The sequence below is a fragment of the Drosophila persimilis genome, unplaced genomic scaffold (genome assembly GCF_003286085.1).
Source record: "Drosophila persimilis strain 14011-0111.01,24,50 unplaced genomic scaffold, DperRS2 tig00000606-arrow-arrow-pilon, whole genome shotgun sequence".
Classification (NCBI taxonomy): domain Eukaryota; kingdom Metazoa; phylum Arthropoda; class Insecta; order Diptera; family Drosophilidae; genus Drosophila; species Drosophila persimilis.
The window spans coordinates 1453310-1471115 of NW_020825324.1; the positions used below are offsets into that span (position 1 = coordinate 1453310).

Sequence of the window (17806 nt, forward strand, 5' to 3'; positions counted from 1 at the left end):
AAATTGAATTAAAGAAAGAAATGATTCTATTAATCATACAAGGTACGAAAAAATGTTAAAAGATATAAATGAAAGAATATGTTAAGCGAAAATGAGATGGAAAAAAATGAAGAGCAGATGTACGTAAAGAACAGGCTTTAACAAATGGAACCAGGGCATAAAAAATTAAACGAGCGGTACGTTGTGAGCCGTGACAATGGTCGCGGCTCTACTTTTGCACCTGGTACTTATAATTTTTTTAATTTATTCTATATATTTCATACGTACGCGCCCGAATCGGTATCTCAGTCGAACATTTCCACATGCTTTCTCTCTCTCGAAAATACCCGATATAGTAGTCCTTACTTTTCAACTTCAATCGATTCGAGCTGTCAAGTGCTAGGTCGGGGTTCAAATCAAAAGAATTCAGTCTTGTCGATAAGTTCCCTCGGAAAACATAGTATCAAACGTGTGAGTGTAAACAAAAAATTGATAAAAATTTGAAATTTTGTAAATATTTTTTCCTCCGGATAGACGGAACGTTTAAGTGAAACTGCAAGTGAAGTGAAAACTCAATGTCGGTCTGCGGATTGTTCGGTCTCCCGCCCCGGACCCGGGGTCCTCAAGACACCTGTCCTCATCAGTTCCGCATCAAAATGGTTAACACTTCTTTAATTTTTCTGTTTCCTGTAAAGATGTTCTTTTGGATTGATTTTTCGGAGAGATTTTAGAGATGTTTGGGGGTTACACATACAATATACTCATCACAGACTCGACTCTTGTCTTCAATTTCTTCGCTGATATCCAACGGTCTACGAAACAGTAAGGACGATCACCTACACTTCTATAAATACTGCATATGTACCTACATATACTCATCAGATGGACATGTCTATAGTATGTATCCCACTTCACATTATGTTATATTTTTAATCACCTTTTCCATTTAATCGCTGGTATCCAAAGGTCTACCAAATGCAAGATTTCTTGTGTGAAAACACGTGGGTTCTAGAACTGGAATAAAACACAATTGCGGACTATTTTTTCGAAACTGAATGCTGGATACGGTATACTGGATAGCAGACTCTAGAAGACATACACAATGGTCGGTAAGTGATTCATTCTCCACTGTAATTTGTTCGATTCTGTCACTTTTTCGATTGTCCTTTGCAGGACAAAATCGATGAGGACTCGGAAATGTACTTGGACCATTCTTTGACACCTATTTTGCTTTGAAATATGGAGTAGGTCCACTGGCGCTACCACAATAAAAAAATTAGTATCGGGTATAAAAAGCGCCTAGAACTCTACCTCTATCGTGGTGTGGATACGCTGTCAGACATATCCATATATAAAAGTAAATTAAACCAAATATCATTCGCGTTTTGTTACTATTTTGAAATACAGTAGAGTGCAGGATCGTGTTTCGGACTACCTATATACCATATGTACATATATGTATAAATAGACCGACTGTGGAGGCTGATCAAGAAATTGTTTTGTAAACAAAGGCGGGATTACGTGAAGCTGGAGAACATTGAGGGAAAGCTGAGGGGCAAGCTGAACCACTTAACGCAATCTTCTTAACGGTTAGGGCACTCAAAGTTCGAGGCGAACTGGTAATCGCCTTGCTCCCGAAGGAGGTCTGAATCGGCGGCTGAATCTCCCACTGGGAGGGTGGAGTGGAGCGGACCGGACCGGACCGGAACGAAACGAAACGGAGATTGTGTTTTCACTTTCGACATTGCATTTAATACGTATGAAATTGTTTGGTGATGGGATCCGGAACGTGATGCGAATACACAGAATTAATTGCAATCGCTGCGGTGCGGTGCGATGGCAACCGGAGAAGCAGGCCGACCTCGAAGGAAGCAGCCGAGGCTGGGACGGGTGGGCTCCACTTCTGACCCATGCCTGGGCCAGGCAGGAATCATCCGTTCATAATGGCACTAGATACTGGCCGATGCTTCATGCTGTGTGCTGGATGCTGTATGCTGGGTGGTGCTGCCTGTGGCTTTCTTTTGTCCCTGTGCGCACACAAAAGCGCCGGGGCAAAGGATGGCCCAACACATTTGCCACTTCCACTCCCACACCCACCCCCACCACATGCTGGAAGCCTGGTCGCCACGCTGATCTTTGTAAAAGGTGCCCCAGTGGCCAGCCAAATCCTGCTCCCCACTCTGCCCACACTTCACCTCCACGTGCAGCAAGAGATCCAATGGACAACAGAAATTAGCAACAGGAATCAACCGACAAACGACAATGCAGGAGGGGGAATGGAAATGAGCCCAAGCGTGCCCAGCACTGGAACCAGGAGCCAAGGACTCGGGTGCTGAATGGAAATGAATAAGTGAGTGAGTCGCAGGAGTGGCAGGTGTGGAGCCGGGCTAAAAGCGCACCGCCAATTGTTTGGAACAAACACCCACAAAAAACTAGTGAGCAAAAATGAAAGGACGAGGCAATAGCCGACACCTGGCGATTAGCTTTTTTGGGCATTCCCCTAATGGCCCCATTCCATTGTGGTTGCGGCTGTCTCGCCTCAAAGAAAATGCACAGAGATAGAGATAGAGATAGAGATAGAGACAGAGAGAAATAAGAGATAGGGAGAAAATGCTACTGAATTGTTCCTTAAAGGCTGACTCGCTTTAGGCTCGTTAAATTGACAGCTAAATCAATTCGCTGTCCTTGATGTCCATACCCTATAACTGATCCATACTCTCCGTTTGGCTATTGTACTTAAGACCTAAGGCTAACCGTTTCATAGATGTATCTTTATGATCCCAGGAAAATATATCCATCGACTGTTAAAGTCTCTACGTTACGATTTTGGTTTGGCGAAAGTTGCGATCATTGGAGATACTTTCGTAGGAGAAGCTTTAACAATTTGAGATCAAAATAGGACCTTATTATCATATAGAAAACGTGGTGTTTGGCTAATATCCAAAGGTATTTGAAACGTCGATCCCTGGAAGTAGTTGTATGCAGTTGTATATCTGTCTGTTCTGTTCTGTTATGTTCAGGTCCGCCTGCGGGTGGGTAAAATCGGTGTCTACATACGAGTATATGCTGTCATTGTTGTAGGCCTTGTGAATGTACCAGTGAACGAGTGTACGAGTATTAAAGGACATGTGTATACGGTGCAGTTTCATTGTGTTGCTTCTGTGGCACTCCTCTTCATGATGCTGTGTGCGCAGGCAAAACCCCAAAAGCAACAATTGTGGGGTATTCTCAAACAAAAGAAAGTAAAGGGCATTCCTTAATGGGTCAAACAATGGGTCTTCTTGCTTGTTCATCATAACCAAATAAACAAATATTCCGGCGAACCGATCACTTACCCTAAACCGATTTCCGTTTCTATTGTTTTCCGATTCCGGCTTAGGGTATGCCCCACTCTTGTCGAATATTTCTCTCATTGTTGGCCGTTGTGCAGAGCCAACAGACAACAGACAGCAGCGATAACAACAGCAACAACCACTTGGTGGGAAATACTCGCTCCACGATTAGCAGTCCATTTCTATGTTAAACTGGGATCAAGTGCCGAATGAAATTTATTGCCGTACGAGTGTTCAGAGAAAATGAGAGAACAGACCTGAAGGCAGACTTTAAACGACCACCCGCATTGCAATGTCCCCCAAGACCCACGCCCAGCACCGAGCACCCAGCCCCCAACAGCCCAGCCACCTACACCCACACCCACACCCACACCATTTCCATTTCGTCACACGCGGCGTATGCGGATTGCTTTGGCCCTGTGCCACTCGACGACTTGCTGCGGTGCAAAGGCCCGCATCTGGGGCATTTGGGTGACACTTGATTTGCCTGTCAGCGGTCACAGTTAGGGACCACTGCAATTACTAAAGCGCCACGCCCCAAACGGCGGGGCTTAGAGCCCATCCAGTGGGGGTGGAGGGTGCTGGCGGTAGTGGCAGTGGTGGCGAGCACACAAAAGATTTTTCTTAGAAAACCGCAGCACAAGACGGTGGAAGGAAGGCGCCTGCATTCCCAAGTAAATTACAAACAAAAATGTTGCCTTGCAACATGGAAACGAAAACGAAAACGGAAGCGGAAATGTGGATGGGGATGGGGATGGGGATGCGGCACGAGCTTGGAAGCCAAAGCGAAAACCGCAACGGTGAACGAAAATGTAAACAGAAACAAAAAGAAAGCGATGGCGAGGGGGAAAATGAGCAAAGAAGAAGAAAAAAATCAAATTGAAAATGAAATGCAGCAGGGAGAAGGACGGACGAAGCAGCAAGCCAAGGAGCTGGAGCTGGCAGCAGAAAAAGACGGAGAAGGAGCAGGAGCTGGAGCACGAGGAATAGATCGTCGTGGCTGAAGGACGCGGCGGCGGCCAAGTGACTGACGGCGTCTTTCAGTCGCCAAGTACATCCATCCACAGCCTTCCGTCACACCCACCTTGCCCCTATCCCTTTCCTGGCCCACACGCCAGCCGAAACGTTGTGCCCCTGCCCCATGGCTGGCTTATGCACATTGGTGTGTGTTTCCCAAGAAACCTTTGTTGCATTATTGCCGCAATTTTCAGAAGTGGTGACGTGAGAGCCATCAGAGTGCTTCATCCACGAATATTGCCCTGTCCTGCCCCGGCCTGGTCGGGTGTCGGGTCGAGTCTGGTCTGGCCTGGCCTGGTCGAGTCGGGTTGGGTGTGCCTGTGCCTGTGCCTGTTCCCCCTCCTGTCTTTAGCCAGACAGCCAACAAATAACAACTAAGTTGGCAATTTGAAGTCGCGCGAGGCGAAGCAAGGAACAAACTCGACGGAATGAAGAACCACGATCAAGCGATATGTGGATACTCTTTCGAACAAGAACAAAAGACTGAAGGATGAAGTTAGCTCTTCTTTGATGTAGAGGTTGTTCTAGGATCAAAAGTCTTAGAAGTCGATTTTCATAAACTAACACATTAATTATATTAATAATAAGTTGCAGCTTTGTTGCGAGATAAATTATGGGTTATAATTGGGAAAATTGCATATACTTAAGTAAATCATATTACGAGTAATATTTCCCTCGTATGGCTATCGCGTTATTGGCAAACCCCACTGAAAAGTATGTTGCAACGTCCTGAGTAAGGGTATTTAACCGGCATAATGTGGGGCAAAGTAATGCCAGAGGAGGCAACGGAACGGCAAGTATAAGAACAACAGCTAAGGGCAGCTCATCTCTAAAGTGGTTAGCGTTGGCCACTTCAGTTCCGGATTGAGCTGGAGCTGTGTCCATGGTTATGGATAGGGGATGGGGGATGGGCTGAAGGGCTGAAGGGCTGGTGGCCTGATGGGCTGACGGGTGGGTGGCATGAGTGGGTCCGCTCCAGAAGAGGGACATTGGTCATAACACCTGCACACAGTTCATAAATAACCCACGGCAGTACACGAAACAAGAACAAACTTGATTAAATTTGATCCACACACAAAAGTCAAATGAACAGGACAGAACCTTCGGGGGTTGGTGGCAGTGGTCCGGACTCCCCCTCCCGATCTTTGATAAAACTGAGAAGTGCCAATTACAAAAATAACAAGTTAGCCAAAAACTTATGGCCACTGTTTTGGGTATACTCGTACTCGTACTTCTCGTATTATTAAGCTTATACCAAGAAATCCGCTGGTCTGTATTGAGTCACGGACTGTGTTCGAATGCGTTTGTGTGCGTGTGCGTGTGTGTGTTTGGCCGGCAAGGACATTTACATGGTTTGCTGGCTGCTGTCCTGTTTGCCGGCTACAACTTTTCCGTAGCATACTTTTGCGGGCACATTGATTGGCCGGGCTACTCCAGTCCACACCCCTCCACCGACTGGTAGCAAGAGTCAACTAGCAGCTAACTTGATCCATCTGCAGGCCTGCAGCCAAATCGAGGTGGGGCACGGGCACGGGCACGGCCACGGAGTGCCCGGTCAAGGGGGATAACTCAAATTGACTGCAGCTGAGGCCACAGCAAGCAGAACTTTTGCCAGCGCGCCCCAAAAACAAAGCCAAGTTCTAGCAGCTTGCTGGAAAAGGGAACGGAACGGAACGGAACAAAACGATATAGAATGGAATGGAGTGGGGTGGGAGTCCGGAAGGAACAACAATATGAAATAAATTCCAATAGAGAATCTGAAGAATGGGTTGAGTGGAGAGGAGTGCCGTGGAGTGGTGGTTGTGTCTCGAGTCTTGGGTCTCGAGGCGAGAGGGAAAGCGGACCGTAAAAGGGCCAGCGTACAACAAATCCGTACAAATTGAATAAGAACTCAATCTTGGCTACTGTCAAAACAACTTTTTTTTGTTAAGGGGAGGATGTCCCGGCCCAGAACCAGTACCAGGACCAAGGCCAGGGGTAGGAGAAACCAGAGATCCGTGACCAAGACGGAATGATAGAAACACAAGACCCAAAACACGCACACACACACACACACGAAGGGGAAGCGGATGTGGATGTGGAGGCATAGAATGCGGCAAAACAGAAAACAGAATTGAAAACAAAAACAAAAAAAGGAATGGAATTGAATTGAAGTTCCTTGGCAATTGTTTGTGTATCATTATGGTCATCATCAGTGTCCACGATTCCGGTCTCTGTTTTGGTTTGTGTGCATGTCTATGCCTGTGCCTGCGCCTGATACTATTATTATTATTATTATTATTATTATTATTATTATTATTATGGCCATCGATGCAACATGCTTCAATGAATTGGTTACGCGTTAAAGCCAAATTACTGGGTATCGCATAGCCCAGTGCCAGGGCTCCAACAGAAGTCTTTTTCCTCTGATATCCTGTCGAAATTGGATTCCAATTGACTCACAGATCGTATTCGACTGCACATCTTGCATAACCTTGCCAATCAAGTGGCGACACCACCGTTACGAAGCCCTCCGACGGAGGGGCGCTGCCGTATGACGAAGGTTGCGATTGCCGAACCATTCGAGGACATGCAGGAAAGATAGATGTTAGACTGCATTAAAAATACAAATACTAATTACGAGAAAAATATGTGAGTACATATTAGTAATTAAAAAAATAAAGAGGAAGGGAAGATAGGAAGGTTGATATAATATGGTAGAGGGATATTACAAGTCGAATCGTTTCTTTCAAGCAATAATTCGATCTCAAAAACGAAGGGGAGTGTTTCTACAATTTGTAATTTCCAAAATTTACTCTAAAAAGAAATCAGCTCAGGGACTAGTACCACAAGCTTTATATAATCATTGGATAACTCTAAGTTCGATCTAGGTAAAGTAGAGGCAACCAACCGTTGCTCTTCCTTTACAAAATTGATCAATTCAGACCGGAATCAAATAATTGAATTTAATTTCGTTGGCTGCACATTTCACGCCTGGGAGCTATAGTCTTTACCTTTACCTCATTGGTGACCCCACTTAATGCCTGGGATGTCCAGAGGTTAACACAGAATTAGTAGGCGGTAATTGGTACACGATTGGGCTTTAAGACGCTTATCGATAGACATGAGGCGCTACTGGTGATGTGGCCATCGATTGGTTTCGCTTTTGTGGCATTCGGCTTTGCTGCCTGTCAACGCACGCGGCACTATTAATTATCATGTTAAAATGTAATTAATTAAAGATGTCGCCAACGTGCGTTTGCACATAACTTTCAATGAAAAGTTAATAAATTACATAATGCCGAAAATGAAATTACAAACGCCGTCAACGAGCCCCGACAGCAGTAGCAGCCACAGCGACAGCGACGGCAGCGGCAGCCACAACCAAAAAAAAAAACACCAACAATTATATCAAAAACAACGCCAGTAATAACACCAATAAGAATACTTATATGATAGCCCGATGCTTTTAATACCCTCACAGATCCATGAACTAAATTGAGATCCAATTTAGGCACAAGTCGGCCGAGCTATGATGATTCAAATAAAACTACAGATTAAAGACCTTCCTAAAATTTCATCCATGGGAACTAACACCCGATCTTGCCGTTTTCAATCTACACACAAAAAACCATATTCTGCCTTCAGAATACCTAAGGAATTTCGAATATTTTCATTCGAGTTTGAGCCAGAGATATTTAAAACTAAAGGCCTCGACTCTTGGTGCTGATGTTGGCTTTTTTGTGCGTTGCAAGCATCTGGTCAGAATGGTAGGACCCTCTTCAAAGGCACTACAAACGATGCCTGATAACAAATCAAACGAAAATGTTTAACCTGCCTGTCGTCCATTGATATGTGTGTATTTCTCTGGGTTGATGGGTGCTAGTGTGGGTGTTTATGTGTGGGTGGTGGTGTATTTGGGAGAGTTGGGGGAAAAAAGCATAGCAAAAGAAATTAATAAATACATCATAAATATGCGTAATAATAATGACTAAAGAAAAATCAGAAGCAATAAATTTTATTTGAGTAGTTGTCATCCCTTTCGAAGGCCAAGAAAAGGCAGCAACAAAAACTATAGCATCGTAATAACAACATTTATTGAAAGAGTCGAAATAACGAGGAAGTTCAGGTCAGATACCCAGTATCCCGACACTAGGATACCCAGCACTCACCCACTGGGGTCCATTTGTTGTATACTACCCATAGTTGATGTGATGTTCCACATGCTGCACGTGACTCGAGAACTTTTTGAAATGATTACACAATTTTTTGGAATATATTACGAGTATATGGATTTAACTTTATTAGCCGCGCAAGGCGAGTGGGGTGATTTAGATTTAGAGAATTAGAGAATTATAGCAGTCGGACCCGAATTGGCCCGTGAATAGTTCGGCTTATGTGGCAGCCAGGTCACTGTGCCGAACCTACAAAGTCGTTTGTTCTGCCAAAGACAATATACATTAATACATAGTAAGATGAGCAACGCCATACAGCTATTTTGAACTCGAATATTGGCATTCAGATGAAGAAATTACATGAAGTCCAAGAAAGCTCACCTTGAGGAGAAAATAGAGCATAGTGCTAGCAAAGACAATTTCTAACGTCTTTTTCAAATAGGACCACCATACATATGTATATACAATGTAATGGTAAATCCTACAGCGTTTTCTTTATTATTAGATTGAATAAAAGAGTTTAACATAGTATTTGGTTCTATGAGATCCGAATGTGAGTGGCATTACATCTACTTCAAAACGCTTAATTCTGTCTGTGAAAAAATACGAGTACATCCGTTGTCGCCTTCGAGTAGGGGTTTCATCCAGGGCAGATACTGTACGGAGCGTGGAGAGAGGGGGAGAGAAAGATGTGAGGTGGAAGAACAATGCTTGACATGTCATAAACGTTTATAAATTTTCATGCGCGTAAATAAAATCGTAACAATATTAAAAGTGATGCGTTGCGGTATATTAAATAGATGCCTGCTCGAAGGCGGAACTGGGGCGCTTTAAAATAATTTATCGCATGCAATATTCACACGCACACGCACTCGCCCTGGCACTGGCAGTGCCACACACATGCTCAATACGTGCGTGTGTCGGGTCTTCAAGTGCGTGCCGCTTGTTTGAGTTTCACGTTTTTTTTTTCGGGTGGAATGGAAGGGCTGTTGGGTCCTCATACCAGCCAGCCTGCCAGCCTGTCTGCCATCCTGACGTTAGAGGCACATTTGTAAGCAAGTCAGGCAATCGTTTGCCCAATTAAGTGCGATGAAGCACCAGCAGAGCGGGGCATAAATGTTATCACAATGGCTAATTCGACAAAGTCATAACACTCGGATTCGAGGGGCTGGTGGGTCTCGCCAAATAACAGCCGGATAAACGGCCCTTTTCCGCCCCCGCCCACGCTCCTGTCAGCTCAATTAAAAGAGAGACATGCATACATGCAAACAGATGAATGGAGGATGAAGGAAACATACATTTCGACCCGGGAAGAACAATCAAAGCGTTAACAAAGGGACCCAGTCTCAGTTTTCCCTCAAATAGAGCTGGCTATCTTTGAATTCGCTTGAATACATACATACTCGTATGTAATGATTTTTTAGAACGCACATCGTGATTCCATTATAACGTCAGTGTAATTTTTCAATTATTTAAGATTACATTACATTTCTTCACAACAAATTTTAAGCTTTCGATCTTTATTCTTGTAATAACCACATGCATTCATTGCTCTTGGTAATGGGAGTTCTCATTTTCGTATTTCGTCGTAACTGGATTATTTGATACATAGAATTTGTGCATCATTTTGTTCCATCGAGCAATATCTGTTGGACTATTGGCCTCATTGACAAGCCCTTATACCATTTTGAATATTCCATCTGTTCCCAGTATTTTCACAGTAAATGATATGAAAAAAGTTCTTTGAGAAATTTCTATGTCTATTGCGTCTATTCCATTTATCACAAATTCTATATATTGCCATTTTTCTGCATTATTGAATTTTTTCTAACTGCCTTAGTCGCCTGCCTCCCACCATTTTGTACTTTATATTTACAGAATATTTATACATATATTTCGCTCGTGCCCAGAGAAATACCATGAGTACTTGGCTTTAATCAGAGTACTCGAAAGAGTTCATTCGCTTGACATCTTGGCTCTCGAACAGCACTTATTTGTTATTTGAAGCTTACGTTTCACTTAATATTTGGCAATTCACTGAAATGCCGAATTTGTATTCAAAAACGAGGGTTTAAAAAAATCGTAAATAAAAAGTTTTTGCATGATTTTTTAATTTACATGTTTTTCCGCTGCATATTCAACAAATACAACAACAAATTGATTCAAAATAAATCGCTAATAGTTATTAAGACCTCTGAAAACAACTCTGTCAAATGCAAGTGTTGTCGGATAATCTCCTATGGAATCCAATGATGTTGACAGCTGCCAATGGAATGCGAATGGAACAGCAGGTGCATACCGCAGCTAGAGTCGAGTGGAGTGGAAGCCACAGAGTTATCCGCACACTTCTCAGGGCAGTGCGATTTCTCTGCTTAATTTTTTGCCGGCTTGCGTGAATGCATCTTTTGAGAAATCGTCTGACTTGTCAACGTCACAGCGCAACGGATACGAACTGTGGACGACCCTTTCAACAATACCTCACACACGGACACTTAAAGGACATACTGGAAAGCGTCGCCGTTTATCAAATGCTTTGGAATGTTATGCGATGTGTGCCTCCTACTCCTCCTACATCCACACCCACATCGCTTGCCGTTGCGTTTATCTTTGCCCCCACTCTCTCTCTCTCACACACTATTCCTCGTCCTGTCCCATTCAAGAACAAGAAGGAAAGACACGCATTTGAGAACAAGCCGAACCTTAAATACTCTTGATAATCCATAGTTTCTCATTTTCATTTTTAGATTTTTTGAGTTTTGATGATCCATTTACAATAGACGAGGAGACGGAACAGACGAAGGAATCCAACAAGATAACGAAAATGCGCGTGTGAGCATGTCGTGCAAATCTCAATCATAAGAGCCACAAGAAGAACGAAATCAACAATGACAACTAGAACGGAAACAAGAGGCCCGGTACGTAATTGCCACTCTCATGCGCACAAATTCAAACACGAGCTTGATGGTATGTATTGTGCATCGGACACCATGCAACTACCTGAAATTGAGACACCATCAGAACCAATTACCATCGAACATTCAATTCGCTCGGGGCAATATAAATAGTTCTCAATACTGTGGCAAATGGCTTTAAGGGTCAGCAGGTAACATATGTACAAATTATTAAAGATTAATTGAATTATTTTATAAAACATTACCTATCCTTCCACAGCTTTGTCCTACGCCTTCCTCTGATATTGTGGCACTTTTTGCAGAAAATGGAAGGACTAGTTACTAGAAACGAACATCCTGATCGAATCGTAGTACTCTCTGATACGGTATAAAAAGCGCAAATCAGCCACAATTGCCGCTGACAGGCGCAAGCATCCTGCTTTGGCTTTTGTGTGTGTCTTGTCACAGGAGGTATCCATATATCCTCTGTGTATGTGAGCGTCACTTTGTGGCTGTCTCCAACTCCTTTTCTATTTGTGTGTGTGTGTGTGTTTGAGTGTGTGTGTGTGTGTGTGCGCTTGGCTTTGACCGTATTTGTGCTGCAAGCTGACAGATTTTCGTTTCGGCAGCATTAAATTGAATTTTGACATTGCTTTGCATACATATGTATGTACATATGTATATCAAGATATAGAGAGAGCCCGAGAGCGAGAGAGAGCGAAAACCCCCACCATGACTCCCCAGGAACTGCCGAACGATGAGTAGTGCCCCAACAGGCTGATGAACTTCTTGGGTTCCGTTTCGGTTTCGATGCTGCCTCGATCTTGTGCCAGAAAGCTCAACAGACTGATAAACTTCTTGGTTTCCGTTTCGGTTTCGACGTCTAGGCTAAAAGTTAGGCAATTCCTGGTCAGCACCTTGGGGCTCACAAGTCACGCGGAGGGGAGAACCACGAGCAGGGGAGGTGACCAGGACCAGGACGGTGATGCTGCTGCTGCGTGGCCACCTTGAAAATTAATTTCTCACGTTTCATGTACAATTTGTATGGCCGGAAGCATTTTCAATCCGTTGTGGCTGGGGGCCCAGTGCAATAGTGCCCTGCCCGTCCTTCCCACCGCCTCTCGCTAATGAAGGTTTCATATTGCTCTTGTGTTGTCCTGCCAGCTACTCCTTAGGTCCCTGCCCCTGCCACTGCCCTTACCTTACCTCTTGTGGCATGGCACTGCCCGAGCACACAAATCGCCGCACGTACCCGAAGCTTAACTTCTCTTCCTCACGCCGCTTCTCCTTCTCCTTCTCCTGCTCCTGCTCCTGCTCCTTAACGGAATGCAGTCCAGACACACGCACACGCTCACGCACACACATTCCGTACAGTACCCAGTACTTGCAGAGTTCAAGGGTATATTGTCACCGTGAGATGGCATGCAACGCTCACATTACGAGTATATACTCTGGACCATAAGCTCTTAAAGCTGGTATACGAGTATATTTGAATGCATCTCGCATTCCAAGCTCTGGCATTCACACTTTAAAGATACTTTCCCAGATATCTCTCCTCTCTTGCCATAGCTATATTTGTTGAAATTTATCGGGTATTCCAGGGTCGGAATATTGATTGTAACTTTATTGCTTGTTTTGTATTTGGAGCGTGTAAAGTGATTTTTGTGTGGTCCCTCTGCTTTTCCCTCTGCTGCTGCTGGCTTTGGTTATTAGCTTCCTTCCACTGGGCTTCGTATTCCTATGCTCTTTCTTCCACCACTTTGTCCGTTCGTGGTCCCCAGTGCCCGTTGCCCGTTGCCCAGTGCCCAGTCCAAGTCCTAGTCCAAGTCCTAGTTCCATTCCGTTTGCGTGTGTTTGTCCAAATTGCACGGGATTATGGGTCTTAATTTTATGATTGCTTCTTTAATCAGCCTCTGTAACTGCACGCCAATTATGTCCGGGTCCGTGCTAATTGTTTCTGTTTCTGTTCCAGTCTTGGCTTTATCCCCCTCCCCCTCCCCCTCCCCCTCGACCGCCACCTCTCACCTCGCCGACAACGCCTTCCGAGGATTGTTCCTGTAATCGATGTGTGTTATTTGCGATTAGTCGAGCACCAAATGAGCTGGACGGTGCGGACAAGAATGAGTGGCCCATCACGTATTTCGGTCTCTCCTCTCCCTCTCCACCAGCTGGAGTCCATCCTCGCCTGCCACTCATTTGTCTCCGTGGCATGGGGCAGAATGACACAGTGGCAGGGAGGCGGACAGGGCAGCCAGAGCTACAAGCAGACATAATGAATGCATGCTTAACCGTAATAAAATGTTGCGGCATTTCGTACAACCTGCAAAACATGGATGAATCTGAAACAAACCGCCTCCCGCACCACCGCAAACTACGAGTAAGAGTACTTGCAACCACATGAGTGGCTGCTCGTACTTGCAACACATGCTTTCTCACTGTCTTTCCCGTGCACAGTGTGGTCTGAGGGCCAAGAAGATTATCCACAAAAATAAAGGACCACACCTTAAAAGATGAAATAAGCAATGTCGAAAACAGTCGACTTCTAACTAAATATATTATTGCTGTACTGGAGCTATTTTTTGAATAGTTCGGGATTAATATCGTACTCTTTCTTGCCAAGGTGTGGCGACGCTGTGGCCCCACTGTGGCCTCACTGTGGCTCCACTGTGGCCCCAATTTAGGTCCATTGTAGCCCCACTGTATGGTGGCAAACATATTATGAGTGAAGAACAAGGCAATCAAATATTTTACATCCGTCCCCACACTGTCGGATGCCGGATCCAGCAAATAGGGACATTAACGACCAACGAATCCTCAATCAAGTAATAACGAAATAGTCAAAAAAAAATCTCCTGAAAATATATTAGATTTTATATTGATTTATATCAATTTGGGCAATTTTAAAAATCGCTTTTCGCGAATTTTACCCATTTGTGTAATTTAACAAACAAATATTTTGAGCCGCTGCTAGGGCCACCCTTGAAATTTGCATAGAACTCTGTTCCGGTATCATTTTCAAATTGATTACAACATAGCTAATGGGATTGGGGCCAAAGATTCATTGGCTAATATTGGGCTGCGTAAAGCAACATTGGCACAACTTTCTGAAATTAGTCTTATCGAAGGATTGCCTCAGGTTGTGCTGAAATCGGTCTTTGAACCGTTGGCCGTAAAAACCCCTTCTGTTTTTTTTTCCGTGCGAATGTCACACTCTTTTTCCATGTGCGAATGAGTATCTTGAAAACGAAAAGTGCCCAATTACAGGTATAATTGAGAGCTAGTATCCGTTTTATTTATTCATACGACCGTCGTGTGCGACATCATGGAAATGCCCGTTCAGCAATTTGGTTTATAATCGTGATTTCGATATGTTTTTACGACTTGATTGAATAAATTCTCATTCATTAGTTTTTCTGTATTTAACACGCATTCACAGACGAACGCGATTTCACTTAAATGTTTCATTCGAGCTTTTTACACTCGATTCCTGACATTCCCATTTCTGCAGTTCTTTTTCTTGTGCTTGCGAGAGGCTTGTCAACGCTGCGATACATTTTATTTGCATTAAGTGGAACCCCCTTGCCCCCCTGAAATTCTGTTAAATTTTTTGCGGTGTTTCCAGGCCCATCCAGTTGGAATAAAGCAATTTTCAGTGCATGTTCTGTTTATTTCATCATCCTTGCCAAAATTTAACGTACACGGTTTTCCCCAGCGAATACATGGGCAAAAGACAGGTAAGCAGCCGGAAGCCATCCCCTTGCCAGGAACCCTGAACCATCAAGGTTGTCGGCCACTTTCTGATGTTTTCCGATCACCTCTAGGAAATTTTCGAATCCTTTTCACTCGTAGATTGTAAAGTTGATCTCAACATCTTCTCCATCTCTAACTGCTAGGCGCAGGGACGCCATTTTATTGAAATTAAATATCAAACTGTCAAACTATCAACTCATTCCCTTGCTTCCCTTTTCTTCGGCTTCAGCATCAGCTCTACTTAATTCCCATTTCGCATTCGATCCCACCCATCGACATCGGAAAGAGAAAACAGAAGGCTAGGTCTTTTTTAAAGTCAAATACCTAATACAAGGCTATTGAAATCTCAAAATTGTTGGAATATAAAATAAACTTTTTTTTATTTACAATTTTTTCGGCTGTTTCGGCGCATTTTGCGCATACATTCGCACATATACAATGATGTTCGCTCTCTGGATTTTCCTAGTCCTTGGCGTTGGGTTGGCGCGGGGCCGCGGTGGCGGCGCAAAATGGCTCTGCAGCCAGACAACCTTCTGTACGACCGAGAGCGAGATGGTGGAAGGGGAAAACTACAAAATGGAGCGCTTTGAGAGCCAGCGGGACTGCCGGCTGTCCTGCGGCAAGTACGGCTCCGTTTGGCCAATGCCGACGGTGGAGACCAGTCTGTCTCATAATCGAGTGCACTTCGATCCCCAGAAGATACACTTCGATGTGAGGGCGCCCAGTGAGGCGACCAGTCAGTTCCTGGACGAGACACGACGCCTGTTCTTGGGTAATCTGCGCAAAGAGTGCCGCCGCGACTGCACGCTGGCCAGCAGTGCGAAGATCGTGGTCAAGGCCAACGTGATCAGCGAAAGCCTGGTCCTTGACTGGCGCACGCACGAGAACTACAAGCTGGTCATCAACACAACGGAGGCGGCGGGCACCGTTGTGAACATCCAGGCGACGACGGTGTACGGAGCGAGGCATGCCTTCGAGACGGTGAGCAATCTGGTAACGGGCAGCGTGGCCAGTGGCCTGCTGCTGGTCAGCGACGTCATCATCTCCGATCGTCCAGTCTACGCACATCGCGGCTTGATGCTGGACACTTCACGGAACTTCATACCCCTGTCGTATGTGCGGAAAACCATCGGCGGCATGGCCGCCTCCAAGATGAATGTGCTCCACTGGCACGTGGTGGACGCTCACAGCTTCCCGCTGGAGATCACCCGAGTGCCCCAGATGCGGATCTACGGAGCCTATTCCAGCTCGCAGACCTACTCCCACAAAGAAGTCGTCCGGCTGATGAAATACGCCCGCCTCAGGGGCATCCGCATCATCATAGAGATCGATGGGCCTGCGCACGCCCACAACGGCTGGCAGTGGGGCCCAGAGGAGGGGCTGGGTCACTTGTCCGTGTGCCTGAACAGGATTCGCTGGGAGGCCTACTGCGCGGCTCCACCTTGCGGCCAACTGAATCCCATGAACGAAAACATGTACACGGTGCTGAAGCAGATCTTCCACCAGGTGGCAGAGATGGGGTCACCGGAGGAGACCATACACATGGGCGGCGACGAGGTGTACCTGTCGTGCTGGAATACCACAAAGCAGATCCGAGACAAGATGCTGGACGAGGGCTACGACCTCAGTGAGAAGAGCTTCTTCCGCCTCTGGGCGCAGTTCCATCAGCGCAATCTCCTGGCCTGGGAGGAGATCAACCGGCGCATGTATCCCAGCATTCCAGAGCCCAAGCCGGTCATTCTCTGGTCCAGCCGCCTGACGGATCCCCTCGCCATCGAGAACTACCTGCCCAAGAATCGGTTCATCATCCAGACCTGGGTCGACTCTCACGAGCCGCTAAACAAGATGCTGCTGCAGCGAGGCTACCGCATCATTGTCTCCACCAGGGATGCCTGGTATCTGGACCATGGCTTCTACGGTAGCACCGAATACCACACCTGGCGGACCGTCTACAATAACAAGCTGCCGAAAAGTCGCGATCGGCGGCAGGTCCTTGGCGGCGAGGTGTGCATGTGGAGCGAGTCGGTCGATCAAAACTCGTTGGAGTCACGCATCTGGCCACGAGCTGGGGCCGCCGCCGAGCGGCTCTGGTCGAATCCAAAGGATGCGCCTGAGCTGATAGAGCGTCGCTTCTATCGTTATCGGGATCGTCTCGTCGACCGTGGCATCCACGCGGATGCCGTAAGCCCTCGCTACTGTGTCCTTCACGAGGGAATGTGCGAACACTATTTTTACGACAGAGATAATAAATAACTCTGAAAGCAGTTTCGTGGACTGAATGATGTGTCCTTTCGTCCTACTTATAAGCAAAGAATTTACATATACACATATACGAGTGTTCCCAAAGCAGTTAGCATCCAATAGGCACAATATATTTGAAGAATTTAAAGACGTATCGACGCTCTGCTCCGCGGCAGTCTCTTTGTTAATCTCTTTTTTGTGCCTCGGGTCTATCTTTCTCTCTCCCTAGACTTATTGGTCGTCAAACTTCAAGGGAATTTAAAAATCGAAGCATAGCCGGGCAGCCAGCTTTCTTACTGTGTTTTTTTCGACAAGAAACAAAAACTGTGTAGGAATTTTTTTCGGTGAAGCCTAATTGCGGATTACACTTGCCGCGCCGCACCGCACCAGAGCATGCGTGCCACGTTCTTGGTGGAGCAGCTACGTAGCCCAAAAACCTAAC

At 45.5% G+C, this 17806-nt stretch overlaps 1 protein-coding gene and 1 long non-coding RNA gene across 2 annotated transcripts; both read left to right on the plus strand.

The window, feature by feature from the left end:
* The first annotated feature begins 393 nt into the window (after positions 1-393).
* On the plus strand, positions 394-1351 carry LOC113566190. The gene is made up of 4 exons (XR_003408976.1): positions 394-450; positions 514-876; positions 946-1088; positions 1153-1351. It is a non-coding gene; the product is annotated as an uncharacterized LOC113566190 (long non-coding RNA).
* Positions 1352-15552: 14201 nt separating this feature from the next.
* LOC6597244 (chitooligosaccharidolytic beta-N-acetylglucosaminidase) lies at positions 15553-17419 on the plus strand. The gene has a single exon (XM_002022503.2). It carries the CDS (start codon positions 15562-15564, stop codon positions 17374-17376), a length of 1815 nt encoding a protein of 604 aa, XP_002022539.2. The 5' UTR covers positions 15553-15561; the 3' UTR covers positions 17377-17419.
* The last annotated feature ends 387 nt before the right edge of the window (positions 17420-17806 follow it).

Bases quoted from the DNA above. Each gene is read 5' to 3' on its own strand.
- LOC6597244 (XM_002022503.2), top strand. From the start codon at position 15,562: ATGATGTTCGCTCTCTGGATTTTCCTAGTCCTTGGCGTTGGGTTGGCG.